The following is a 13026-nucleotide window of genomic DNA, read 5'->3' on the forward strand; positions in this document are numbered from 1 at the left end:
TCTATTTCCGCACTTCTCCCATGTTACGAAACAGCAATTTATGTTACACCGATTAGGGATCACAGATACTAAAGATCTCCTTCCATCATTGACAAAGCTGTTACAAATCAAAGCTGCAGTTTATGTGAAAACCTCAAGAGTCGCTAATGCACATATTATGCCTATGGCCGCTCCCCTTAGCCAAAAGAAACCAACTTTCATGAAGCTGCAAATTTGTTCCTGATGGCAAGCAGTAATAACCTGGCTAAGTGGCAGCTCAATTACCCCAGCATGCAAGGGAGTAAACATTTTAAGACAACTCTTAAAATAACGGGACCACTGAAAGACGAAGGAAATAGATAGTATAATCTCCAAGATCGCTTATCTTACAACTTACCAGCTATTCGTCAGCCCCGCTTCAAGAGGTCAACTTGTGAAACCGCCCAAAAACGTATTGAGGGGAATGGTCAGGGTACCCCAATTAGAACTCTTTTGCACATGCCTAATGCATTTTATAGCACTGGTTTCAGGGATATACATGTAATTTATAACCCCCTCCTCGAGAGGTTGACTTTCAAATTGTCCAAAAAACCTTTTTTGTGGGAATATCAACGGGACAAGGTCAGGTTACGTTTACAGATCTCCTTTGCGCTCGATACTCACACTTTACAAATTGGTCAAAGGGGTGATAACCTGTACTTACCTGTATTAGCAATTACACTTCTCTGTTTAAACAAAGGGCCCATAAAGTTAAATCTGGCCATAGTAAAATACAGGGAAAGTGCCTAGGAGCAATCAGGGCTAGCGAGTTCTCATATTCCTTGATTTATTACACCCAAACAGCGGGATCCCTTAGCAACTGACACCAAAGATTTTAAAAGTATTTGGACTCACATTCTAGATGAGTTTGCTGAGAATGTCTTTTTATAATTGCCTTCTTGAGGGGATTTTTAGATTGATGTTCTATAAACGAATTTTAATCATTTTTTACAATTGACTGTACCAGACATAGGGCCAGATGTAGGTGGCTAAATACAGAGCGGTAGCGCAGAAATTCGCAGAATTTCTGCGGTACCGACCGGTATTTGGCTGAGAGCAATGTAGGTGAGTTTAAACCTACTAGCAAAATAAGGAATCGCAAACTTTGCGATTCCTTATTTTGCTCTTGCATTTAAGGAATCGCAAAATTTGCGATTCCTTATTTTGCTCTTACATTTAAGGAATCGCTAATTGCGATTCCTTAAATGCAATGTAGGTAGCACGTAAGAAAGTGCACTTTAGGCTTAAGGAGTCGCTAATTACCACCAACATCAAGTTGGTGGTAATTAGCGATTTCCTGTGAAAAAGCACTTTTTTGCTTTTTATAAAGTGCCATGTGGCACACATTCATGCCCTTTGGGCATGTATGTGCGCCACATGTGCACACATGAACATTTCAGGGGTGCAACAAGGTGTCCTTTCGACAACCTGGAACCCTTGAAATAGCTCCCGCTATTTGCGATTCTTTAATACCGAATCGCACATAGTGAAAAGCTTTGCATTCATTCCTATGGGCCTCCTAGGAATGAATGGGTAGGTATTCCTTATTAACGAATCTCAATTTGCGATTCGTTATTAAGAAATTTTAAGTAATCGCTAATATTTTAGCGATTCCTACCTACATTCAATTTAGCGAGTCCTTAATAGCGATCCAGTAAAAATCGCTGTTAAGGACTTGCTAAATTGAATTTACCTACATCTGGCCCATAGACTTTTTAAAACAGTAATGCAATGTTTTTAATTTGAGGGAAAATGATGGGACAAGGTTAGGTTACCTTTATTGATCTCTTCTGTACATGAATCTCGCATCTTACAATTTGGTCTAAGATCTACTTACCTGCACTGGTGAATTGCACTTTCTTGTTTTAAACAAGGGGCCCACATAAAGATAAATCTGGCCATAGTAAAACACAGGTAAAGTGCTCAGGAGCAGTTGGGGCATGCAAGATCTTATATTCCTAGAATCATTACATCCAAACAGAGGGATTCCTCAGCAACTGAATTTATGGTAGGAAAAAGTGTTTAAAGGGTTCTGTCTGATACTTTAGTTGAGCGCATTGGGATCGTCTTTATATAGTTGCCATTTTGGGAGGATTATAAACTCATTTCTTTTTTGTTTGAATGAATTTTAATCACTTTTGACAATTAAAAGTACCAGATATGGTGTTTTTAAAATTGTAACGCAATGGTTTTTATTAACTATGCAAAATAAACTTGACTTGACTGCTTCAAACCCTAGAATAGGCTATAAGGAGATCCAATTTGCAAAAGGTTGTTGGGTGCTTTTTCAGAGACCAGGTTGTTGGGTAATGAGTAAGCACTGTATGATAAAATGTACTTATCTTTCTTTTTTTCGATTTAGTAAGCAAAGACAAGTTCCACTATGCCTCTGTGATGGAAATGTCTGCATATGACAACTCTTTGTGGCTGGTCTGCTGCTGTTCAGGACACAAGTAGTTCTGCTGCATCCTTTTTTCTAAAGCAGTTATAACTGCCAATACTTTCCAGAACAGAATAGGAAAAACATGAGCCACATCAGACCACCCTTTTCAATCTGCTGCAGGTATATATATATATATATAACAGACTCGCCTCCTTTCAAAGTTAATAAAATAAGTAGGTACAGTAGGTATGGAAATCGAATAAAGGTCTTTTGAACTTGAACTTGTAGTAGGTACAGAGAGAGATCAACATATCATACTACAACTGTTGTTTACAGTGCTACCAAGCAGCACGTCAGTTTGTTCACTGTGGTTGAGAAGGTGTTAGAAATCTGTCCCAAGGGGAGCCATTGGAGAGAAAGAAGTCGGGTTGATCTATTTGCGGCTGACACTGATCGGGGTTGGAGGGGCAGGGGGCAGTGGGGTGAGGAGAATGAAAATAACTTTAAAACTAATTAAAAAAACGAAACTTATCGTACCGCTGTGTCTCTCCTCCGCCTCTCTGTTCCTCGTCGCTAAGCACCACCGGAACAGAACAGGAAGCACACCCAGGCTCCCTAAGCCAATCACAACGCTGCAATGCATTGCTGTGATTGGCAAGCACCCAGGTTTCCCTAAGCCAATCACAACACTGCAAAGCAGCGTTGTTATTGGTCTGAGTGCCACGATTCGGCACTCAGCCAGGAATGGGAGCCTGGGCATGTTCTCCAGTCTGGGTGTAGAACATGGTAAGTGCGCATGAATGTTTGGCCGGCCCCAGACGGTAGGCCAAACATTCATGCAAACTTGCAAAGTCGGCTCGCAGCTGCCCCTGATCCTCTATAAGAGTAGCCCTGCCCCGCCCTGCAGAGATGCTGCAGGACAAAATAAAATACTAATAACCTCGAGTTAGTATCATTTTATTTTTCCTTTATTTCACTACTGCACAGCAGTGAGGCGACGCTCCTCCACCTTAGCAGAAGAGCCGATACTGTTAATCTATCTCGTCTGATCCCCCATGAAATTTTCACTACTGTAGAAGGTGCTCGTGCTGCTGGACATGTACCACAAAATTAATTTACAATAAACTATTCAATGTAATACAGTGATAATCTTATTACCTTTCAATTTTCAAACGGTCATGTAAGCTGACAGTTATGATTCCACATGAGACATCTATTGCTCATGCAGAAAGCTCCATCCAGTGCTTTGTTTGTAAAAGAAGAAGTGCTCCAGGAACCAAGATATTTCTCAGAAGTCCACTAAAGCTTGCCCAACCTACGGTCAAAGAGAGCACTGGCAAACACCAGTATCAACAACACCCACTTACCACAGCAGTCCTGCAAGTATGACAGTTTGGACTATATTAGGCGGCCTAAAGCTGCAAGAAGAGCATGAGCACCACAGTGTTATTACTTTTTAATCGTATATTGGATTTCGACAAACTTTGCCCATGGTCTTTAAAACAAAAAAATAGCGTAACCATGTGGTGGCCTCTCATAAATTTGTGCTGGTGTTATGAAAAAGTGCTTCCACAAATTAAGCACGGCCTCAGATCTCAAAAGGGCATTCTAGGACCACAAAGACAACTTCTCTTTATCAAACACTACTGCAGGCCAACCAGTGCATTTTACAGTCATGCTCAATCTCTTTGCCCCCACCTTCCAGCGTAAAGAGAATCTCCAGTGCACCCCTGTCCTGCTCACTGGCTGTAAATGTAACCAAAGGATACCGCCAAGTGCACATGAAAGGAGCAACCTGGTGGGAGGAAAGGATTCGGCTAGAGCTGCATGCATGGACACCCTGACACTCCTTACCCAGTTATCTTACTCTTTCAAGTTCTTTTTCTTACCAGCTTTCTTTCTTTGTCACTGTTTTTCAGTCTTTCTCTTCCTCCTTCTTACCTTCATTTTGCGTTTCTGTTTTTCTCTCTCATGCACTTATTGAAAGTTTGATAAGGAAAGTAAGTGCTGGGGTCCCCAAAATGAGGTCTTGGTGGGCCTCACCTGCAACCATTGACTCAAATTAGGCACTGGCATGCACAGAGAAAAGCAGCCGTGTGAGGTGAATAAGAACTGAATCAAGGAACATATCTGACACACCTGGAAGGAGTGGCCCGTCAGATAAAAAAGCTGCATGCAGGGGTCTGCCAGGGGCAGCAGGAAAAACTCAGCCCAGCAGAGGAAAGAGTACTGAATAAAGGAAAGCCAGTCCCGCTTGAAAGGAACGGCCTGGATGGAGGTAAAAGAACAGCGAGTGTCAAATGAAAGACCCGTGACAAGAGGCACTACTTTGTGAATGTTCACATCTGCGAAATGTCATGGGCTGATACCAACACCGATGGACACTCATTTTAGTCAATGCTTAAAGCCATCTATGCCACAACAGCCAGTGGGTGTAAAGGGATCATCAAAAGCCATTCTTGTACATGTATATATGTGTCTATGTTATGTGTTGTATGTTGACAACAGCGCGGGTCAGACAGCTAACCCTATCCCAAGGCAAGACCTGTAGACAAGTTATTGTTTTGGTAAATAAAAGCCTAAAAACCCACTTGCAAGCCCAAAAGCAAAATCAAGCCGAGTAAATCAGCAAATGTTTTGTTCACCAGTGTGTAGGGTGGAACTGAGCAAAAGGCATCGATACATACAAAATATGGGATTCCACTATAATGTTATGCATCAGGGGTACTGTACGAGATAATGTTTGAAGCTTATGTATACCATTTTCTCAACAGATGATCGTAAAATATGGAGGAGACGGAGAGAGACAATGCTTATCTAGTCGAGGAGAAGGAAGCTCAGAGTACTCTGGGATATTTTGGGCAACCATTTCCCACCTCTTCAGACTTCCTACGTCTGGGACTGGGGGAACACTAGCATGATAAACATGACCCATAAAGGGAGGAAACTGGTTTGAACATTCTACAATAGCCACTAATCCAATGATAGGCTCATGGGAAAAGGTAAATGCACCAACGATGACCAACTAACTCTGGCGATCAGGGGGCTAATGTTCATGGAATAACTAACTTATCCCATAGTCAATGACAGAAAAATTCGTGTGTATATCTGGAAACCAGTTATCAATGATACGCAAAGGGAACAGCAGCTATTTCATGCCTAATCATAATGAGAGAAAAAAATCTATGTGCATATATCCTTTACACAGGTGATCTCATCAAGCCCTAGACGATATATAAGTGGAAAGAGGCAATCTAACAACATGGTGGAAGCACTTCAGGAACACACTAAATAGGGGTGCAGAATACTTTGTGGTGAGTGTGCCCTAAAGTTGTAAATTTCAGATGGACAAATACAGTTGTTTCACGTGTTATAGTTGCCTATCGAATTGTATGATGCATCCCACTCTCCTGAAAACAAAATAAAGTTTCAAAGAAAAACTTTACTTCTGAAATATTTCCCAAATTGAGTTTATATGGCCAGTTCATGATTTTCAATAACTGTATACAGAATCCTCTTTTCAACTCTGAATACGAAGCCAGGTGAGTGTTAACTAGCTGTTTTCACGCCAAGTATTACCCAATCAGGAGCGCTGAAAGACACTTTCCAATACCAATATTTAAAATGTATAGATCATTCCAATTTGGGGATCAGTTTAGGTACATCTTTGACCACGTCAAACTATAACCACTTAACAGCAAACATTTCTATATTATGGGTACACCATATCAACAGAGCAAATTTGTGGCTCTGTAGAAGTTAGTAGTAGGCTCTGTAGAAGACAATAGGAGTAAAGATAAATAATGATGCATTCTTAATCTTACCACGGCATTACGCTCAACCCTTGATCGGATTTGATCCACTTTGCCCTCTCTGACTCTGGGAAAGATGGAGGAGTCTGCACCTTTGCAGAAGAGGAAAATATCACCTGCAAAAGGAGAATGGGGAATTTATTCCAATCTAATGCCGGTTAGTCATTTTAAACTGAACGGCAAACCAATTAAATAAATTCGACCGAATCGTGAACCAAAGATTACAGACATTTTTTCATAACAATAGTTTTCAGGATGATTACGTTCACATTTCCCTAAATTACCATAATTCAATTTTCCGTTTTTATTTAGCAATGAGCCGCTAATTTTTCCACACACAAGGTAATAAAATCTAATTTGTACCACCAGAAAAAAAGGAAGGCAGAAGACTGGTTTATCTGCAGAGGATAATAGAAAAGGACAAAATAAAAATAAAAGTCCAAATAAAAAACATAATTCAAACCAAGTTCAGAAACGTACAAATTCATCTGGGGCACAGAGTCTTGTGTGCTCAGTCATTCTTCAAGGGCAGAACTCGAACTTGAGATAAGTGTGGGTGTAGGGTTGGTCACAGAGAAGTCCTTCAAATAAATATTTTGCAACACAGAACAAGAATCTGACCAATAGTTCATTCCAAGGGCGAAAAATATTGCCTAAGGGGCATAAGAAGGACTGGTTCAAATAATTTCAGAAAGGCTGGATTGTTAACTGTGGGCTAATGGAAAATGACAAAAAAAGCAATTAGGATCAGCACTGCATCCATTTTTGATACTCAAACAAGCAAAAAACATATGGGTCTGAAAAACGCTGTCCTTTCAAAACAATCTCACTTACATGTAGCAAATGCCCACATTAGATTACATCTGCTTAAAACAAATATTCATTTTTTCAAAAATGTTTCCAAAATTCTGCAAACTCTCTACTGGTATTCCAAATGACCTGAAATCTTTAGCAGCTGCTCTTCTTGTACCAGTTATTGATTTAAGTGATGGTTGTTGTGGGGTGTTTGCTGGCACCCGTGAGACTCATGCAGCTTTGGTGCTTGGCGTCAGGTGGGGCGGTGTGAAGAGGCACTCTGACGCCGGGACACTTTGCTGTTTACCCTAAGTGTATTTCTTTGGCCCGCGGCACTTGGCCAGGACAATTTCTAGTCTTGGGCAAAGAGGGGTGGTGGGATTGCTTTGCTAAACGTCAGTCCCAGGCACTGGCTAAGGTCTGAAGCTGTAACTGGTACTTTGGAGGCTGGCAGGAGGATCTGGGCAGGGAGGGTGGCAAGTGCAGTGATTGGGGAGGCGGTAAGAATGCAAATATAGTATGTCACTACGAATGCTATTACATCGCGTTCTATTACAACACCTTTGTTGCAACGACGTGTTGTTAGAATGCGATACCTTTACATTGCGATACCTTTAGATTGAACTGCTGTAGGGGGCCCGCTGGACTTAGGAATAGTATAATTTACCATTCCAACTCCAGTGTGCGCAACAGTAGGGAAGGTGTTGGAATAGTAAATTATACTATTCCTTAGGTTAAAGTGCACCTTACAGCAAGTCGATCAGATGACTTGTGATGTAAAGGTACTGTGTTCTAACAACAAGGTCGTTATAAGGACCGCGTTTCTAAAAGGAACGCGATGTAATGGCAGCGTTGTCAACGCTGTTTCCCAAGGATGCTGAGGTGAGTGTGGCAAACTTTCCCTGTTGGCAAGGACCAAGCGGCGCTCCTGCCCGCAGCCGCTGCCCTTCGCAGACAGCCCGTGAGGATACACAGGCCCATTTGTAATGGTCTAGAGGGGTATCTCAACTGCCCCCTCGCCACAGAAACCCCCCGGGCCACTAATAATCAGGGCTTGAACGTCTTTCCCAGCAACATCTTTCCCCTGCTTATGCCAGAAGCCACTTTGAGGGAATATACCATTTGTGACTCCACTGCTATTGCTATAAGGTTCACCCTGGCATTGGATCTTTCCATCTCTAAAGCTAACTGATGACGCGTATTGGATGGTGGGGGAGAGGCTAGTGGCATTATTACTTCCAACTGCAATGAAAAACACATTTGGATTCAGAAATGTGGGCAGCCTCGACACTGCATGCATTTCATGTTCGGGTGTGGAACAAGGCTACATTGCTTTGTGGAACTCCTGTGTCCACACCTGTGCCTTGCTGAGTGATAGCTTATCACACTTAAAGGAGAGAGAAGAATATCGGGAAAGCAATGGCAGCAAGGAACACAAAAGCACAGATGGCAGGGGATGTGACATTTTGCAGTACACTGTCCAAATGAGCATAATATAAAACATTCCATACCCTAATAATACCAAAATACCAAAAAGTGATCCGTAAAATAGTGCTACTAAAATGCAGAATGTGATAATCGTACCTGTAGCTGATCTCACAATTACACTCATTCTCCTTCTTACGGAATCGAAACTCAAAACTTCTAATAGTTCAAACCTGGAAAACATGAAAAGATATGTGCATTTTTTAACAAGGTTCTCAATTTGTTATTTTGAATATTACTACAGCGTACTCATGTTACTGAAGTAACAGTGATGCATAAGATAAAACTGTTAATATAGTATGTTCAAATAAAAATTATACACATAACAGTATCCATATACTCACATTTACTCATTGAGATATGTTGCATGTTAGTAAGCAAATGTACTTGTTAAATGCATTGGGTAGGTCATGTATTGTAACCTGGAAACATTATGTCACTGGGATGTGGCAATTAGAACGATGTGTCTTGGTTAAGCCAGCACTGGCAGTTGCTGATCCGGTTTTGCCAGGGTTGGTCGCACTCATATTCTTGAAGAAAATACATAGGGAAAGAATCATTTTATGGAAGTATGTTCTTTTCAATTTTGACGAGGATGGGAAGTACCCCTACAAGGACCAACCCTGATAAACATTGTGTGGGCAGACAGCTGAACTCGTAGTGGAGACGTCCAACATGAGTGAAGGAGTTTGTGCACCTGGAGTCAACGACTGGATCATGTGGATTGAGCTATGTCAGCAAGTAGGAGAAGCGTGGAGATGTTGTGCATGTAAATAAAAGGAATTTAGGCCATTCCGCTGTGAGGGAAGAGTGCATCTGCAGGCACAAGAGCGGCGTGGCACAAGCGAGGAGATCATGTGACAGAACGAGTGAAGCACAGCATGAGCAAGGAGTGCATCCGTTGTGTGGCAACAGTCACTGAGGCAGCAGTACGGAGTGCAGCAGGCAAAGTGGAGCGTGTTTCGCGCGTGGTCTTTCTAACGACCACACGTTTTGAGGGGCTGTGGTTACGCATACATTCCCGCGTGGAGCACGTCTGGCTGCAGGGTGGAGACACACACTGTTTTGAGCTAAGCGTGTCAAGGGCTGCAATTCGGGTGTGCTGAGTTGTGGGTGCCGTGTCAGGAAAGGCGTATGGACAGGAAGGAGAACTTAAGGGAAAAAAAACAAGTAACATTAATTGGATTTTACCAGTCCGTCAGGTGCTGCTAAGAGGAGTGTCTGATCGCTTTGAGGGCTGGGAGGAAAAATTGTCTCATTGTGACCTGCATAGCCAATTGAAGTTAACAGCTAAGCATGTAATCTGGGAAGCCTACTTGGGGGAAAAACTAGACTGCTGATACTGCTGAAAGACCTGTTTCTTCTACCATTCTTTGGCAAGTTGTGGGCTATGGTGACACATGTATTATATTAGTTTGTTATGTTTCCCTGATCTTAGATAGCGGTGCCTACGCTTATTGTTTTAATTTGTTGTGTAAAACTCTTTGTGTTGTGGGTGTGTGTTAAACCATGCAGGCCATTGCAGCTCTGCCTGTTTTCCTTAATGCCCCAGGGGATCCAAGTTTGCCATGGGAAGATGGCAAGAAGCGTTCAAGATCTATTTAGAAGCTTTAGGGGAACCATTTTTTTAGCCAAGAGAAAGTTGGCTTTGTTAAAACATATTGCGGGAGTAGAGGGGAGGAACGTATTGAAGACTATACCATGTGGAAATGCTGACAGAAAAGAAAGGCCAGTCAGATGAGAAGGATGAAGAGGATGATGTACACAGTATTGCTAAGATAGCATTAGAAGTGCATTTTGGGAAGAAAGTCAGTGTGGTGGTGGAGTATCACAAACTGTTTTCACAAGTGAAAGCATCAAGTGAATCAATAGACTAATGTGTAAGCGCATTGCGTACATTAGCTGTCATGTGTCATTTTGTGACCTTCATGAGGAGATAAGAGATCAGGTAATCAATCGGTCAAGAAATATGAGGGTACAAGAAAAGTTATTAAGCTTCAAAGATCCCTCTTTTGAGAAAGCCATTGCAGTTGCTAAACGCATAGAAGATGCATCACGTTATGAGAAAGAGTTAGAGAAAAAAGTAGGTGACAAGGCAACAGTACAAGTAACAAATAAAGAGAAGTACAGAAAAGGGGAGGTTAAAGGAGGAAAAAACTGTGAAGGAGAAAACAGAGCATGTTAGGAAGAGGAGCATATGACATTTTCGAGTATTTGTCTTGTAATCAAGGCCAAATGTTTTACATGCAACAGAATTGGGCATTTTCCAAGGGTGTGTAATCACAGGAAATTTCAGGGTAAAAGTAGTGTGAATTGTGTATACGGTAACCCAAGTGGAGTTGAAGAATGTTCATCTGACAATGACATTGAAGTGCTAATACTGGATGATATCACAAAAATTGCTCATAATGAAGAGTTCGTATTGGTGGAAATGTGGAGACAAAGTGAATATGTTGGATGATAAAAAATATAGTACTCCTAAATGTAATGTGTCAATCAATGGGGTTCTGATGCAAATGTGGGCATATTCATGTTCATGTACGCTCACTGATTAAGAAACTTGAGAAAGCCTGAGGAAAGAATAGCTATCCACAACCTAGGTTGAGTTAGTGGAGTATGAAGAAAACAAATTGCCTATTATTGGATGTTTCAAAACCAAGTTCTCTTTTAAACACAGAGAAATCACATGCTTCATCTATGCCGTAAAAAAAGGGCGATGTCTCCAAGGTTGGAGGGACTAAAGCTTTGAATATCTTATTAGATCCTAACACTGTGGAACAATTGCTATTGGTAGCCCATGGAGATGCTAAAATGGAGAAGAGTGAATTTCCAAAATTGCTTGAGAATAAGCTGGCTTGTTTAAGAAGGTTTTCACACAGAATTGTGCTGAAGGAAGGAGCTGTTGCAGATGTTCACAAAGTAGGAAATGTGCCTGTGGTATGGAAACATGCATTGAAAGAAGAGTTGACGAGATTATTAGAATTGGGAGTGATCGCACATATTGAGGCATTGGATTGGTTAAATCCGATTGTGATCACCAATAAATCTAATGAAGTATTAGGATGTGTGTGAACTTTAGAGATTTAAATGAAAATATAAGGGTGGACCGCCATCCTATTCCTAACATCAATGAGTTGTTGGCCGGAGTTAAAGGGGGAAAAGTGTATTCAACACTTGACTTATCAAGTGCATATCACCAGATATTGTAGCATCCGGAATTGAGGCACTTTACCTCATTTATGATGCCAGAAAGAGCATTTCAATTTGTTTGTATGCCATTTGGGATTGTGTCTGCTTTGTCAGTGTTTAAAACAATTATGCAAAATTACTGAGTGGGGTAGAAAATGTGCGATTCTTTCTAGAGTAGATTTTAGTGCTGGCTTAACCATGACCCATCATTCTACATTCCAATGACTTAATGTCTGCTGCTGTGGACTGCTGTAGGGCTGGCCAGATTCTCACGGGGAGACTCGGTGTCCCGTGAGCCCCTGTATACTTTTTACACACTCATAGAGCACCAGCGGTCCCCAGAGCGGGGTAACTCGACAGCACTTCGTTCTCCAACTGCTGTTGTAGACTCCTGCAGGGATGGACAGATTCTCACGGGGGGACTTGTGTACCTAGAGGCCCTGCGCCTCTTCAGGTGCTCATAGAGCGCCAGCGGTGCCCGGAGCAGGGTAACTCTCAGGCACTTCTTTCTCCACCTGCTGCTGTGGACTCCTGCAGGGTCGGCCAGATTCTCCCGGGGGTATTCGGTGTCCTGTGAGCCCCTGCGCCTCTTCACATGCTCACAGAGCGCCAGCAATCCTGCGGCGAGGGACACGTGCTGGGATGTGCCCAGGTGAATCCCAGGCCAAGGGCGGGCCCGTCCACGCCCATCAAAGCCCGGAGGAGGCTGGGGTGGGCCCCCCTCTAACCTGGGCTTTTCTGAATTTTTATCTGGATTTATAAGGGTGTAGTTGCTACTATGGGGAAACGAAAGTCCAAATTATGTGAACATGGGTCAGAGGCTGTTAACACTTTGGACTCTTTCCTCCTGAAAGCTGCTGATGTCCTATTGAAGGAAATTGAGATGGCAGAAAGAAGGCGGAGAGGTGAGCTTAACACATTCTCTATTACACCCAGCATTGGACGACATCTTGAGCAGAGTTGTTGCTAACCCCTCAGCTTTTATTAGTGACCCAGTATTGGACTGCCAACCTTTGGCAAGCTGCAGTGGTAATCAGGAGTCACCTGATGAGCCTCCAGTGAAAACAAAGAGGGGTGGGAGGCTCCAGAGACTCAGTAAATGGAACACTGCTGTTGGGAATGACCGCCCCTTAATGATTTCATCTACTGACCCTGTGAGAACCTTTATAACTCTGGCGCAAACTATCTCACGCCTATTGCAACCTCTAATGAACTGAATTGAAGCTAGTTTCGATCTACTTAACAGGCAGATGTTTAGTACACAAATAAGGCCTCCTAAGACACCAGAGGTCATGCTGTCTAACAAATTTAAAGATTCTTTTGTTGCCATCCCTCAACCTGCGG

At 42.3% G+C, this 13026-nt stretch overlaps 1 protein-coding gene across 3 annotated transcripts in view; it reads right to left on the bottom strand.

Annotated features, from left to right (window-relative positions):
* The window catches only part of ATP11A (ATPase phospholipid transporting 11A), a 941588-nt gene that overhangs the window by 208009 nt on the left and 720553 nt on the right, over positions 1–13026 (bottom strand). For all 3 annotated transcript variants that reach the window (XM_086934336.1, XM_086934337.1, XM_086934338.1), the window contains exons 16-17: positions 8593–8666; positions 6226–6329 (exon numbers count right to left, since the gene is read on the bottom strand). In XM_086934336.1, coding sequence (XP_086790462.1) covers positions 6226–6329; positions 8593–8666 — 178 coding nt within the window. The remainder of the gene's footprint in view (positions 1–6225; positions 6330–8592; positions 8667–13026) is intronic.

This window comes from Lissotriton vulgaris, chromosome 8 (genome assembly GCF_964263255.1).
Source record: "Lissotriton vulgaris chromosome 8, aLisVul1.2, whole genome shotgun sequence".
Classification (NCBI taxonomy): domain Eukaryota; kingdom Metazoa; phylum Chordata; class Amphibia; order Caudata; family Salamandridae; genus Lissotriton; species Lissotriton vulgaris.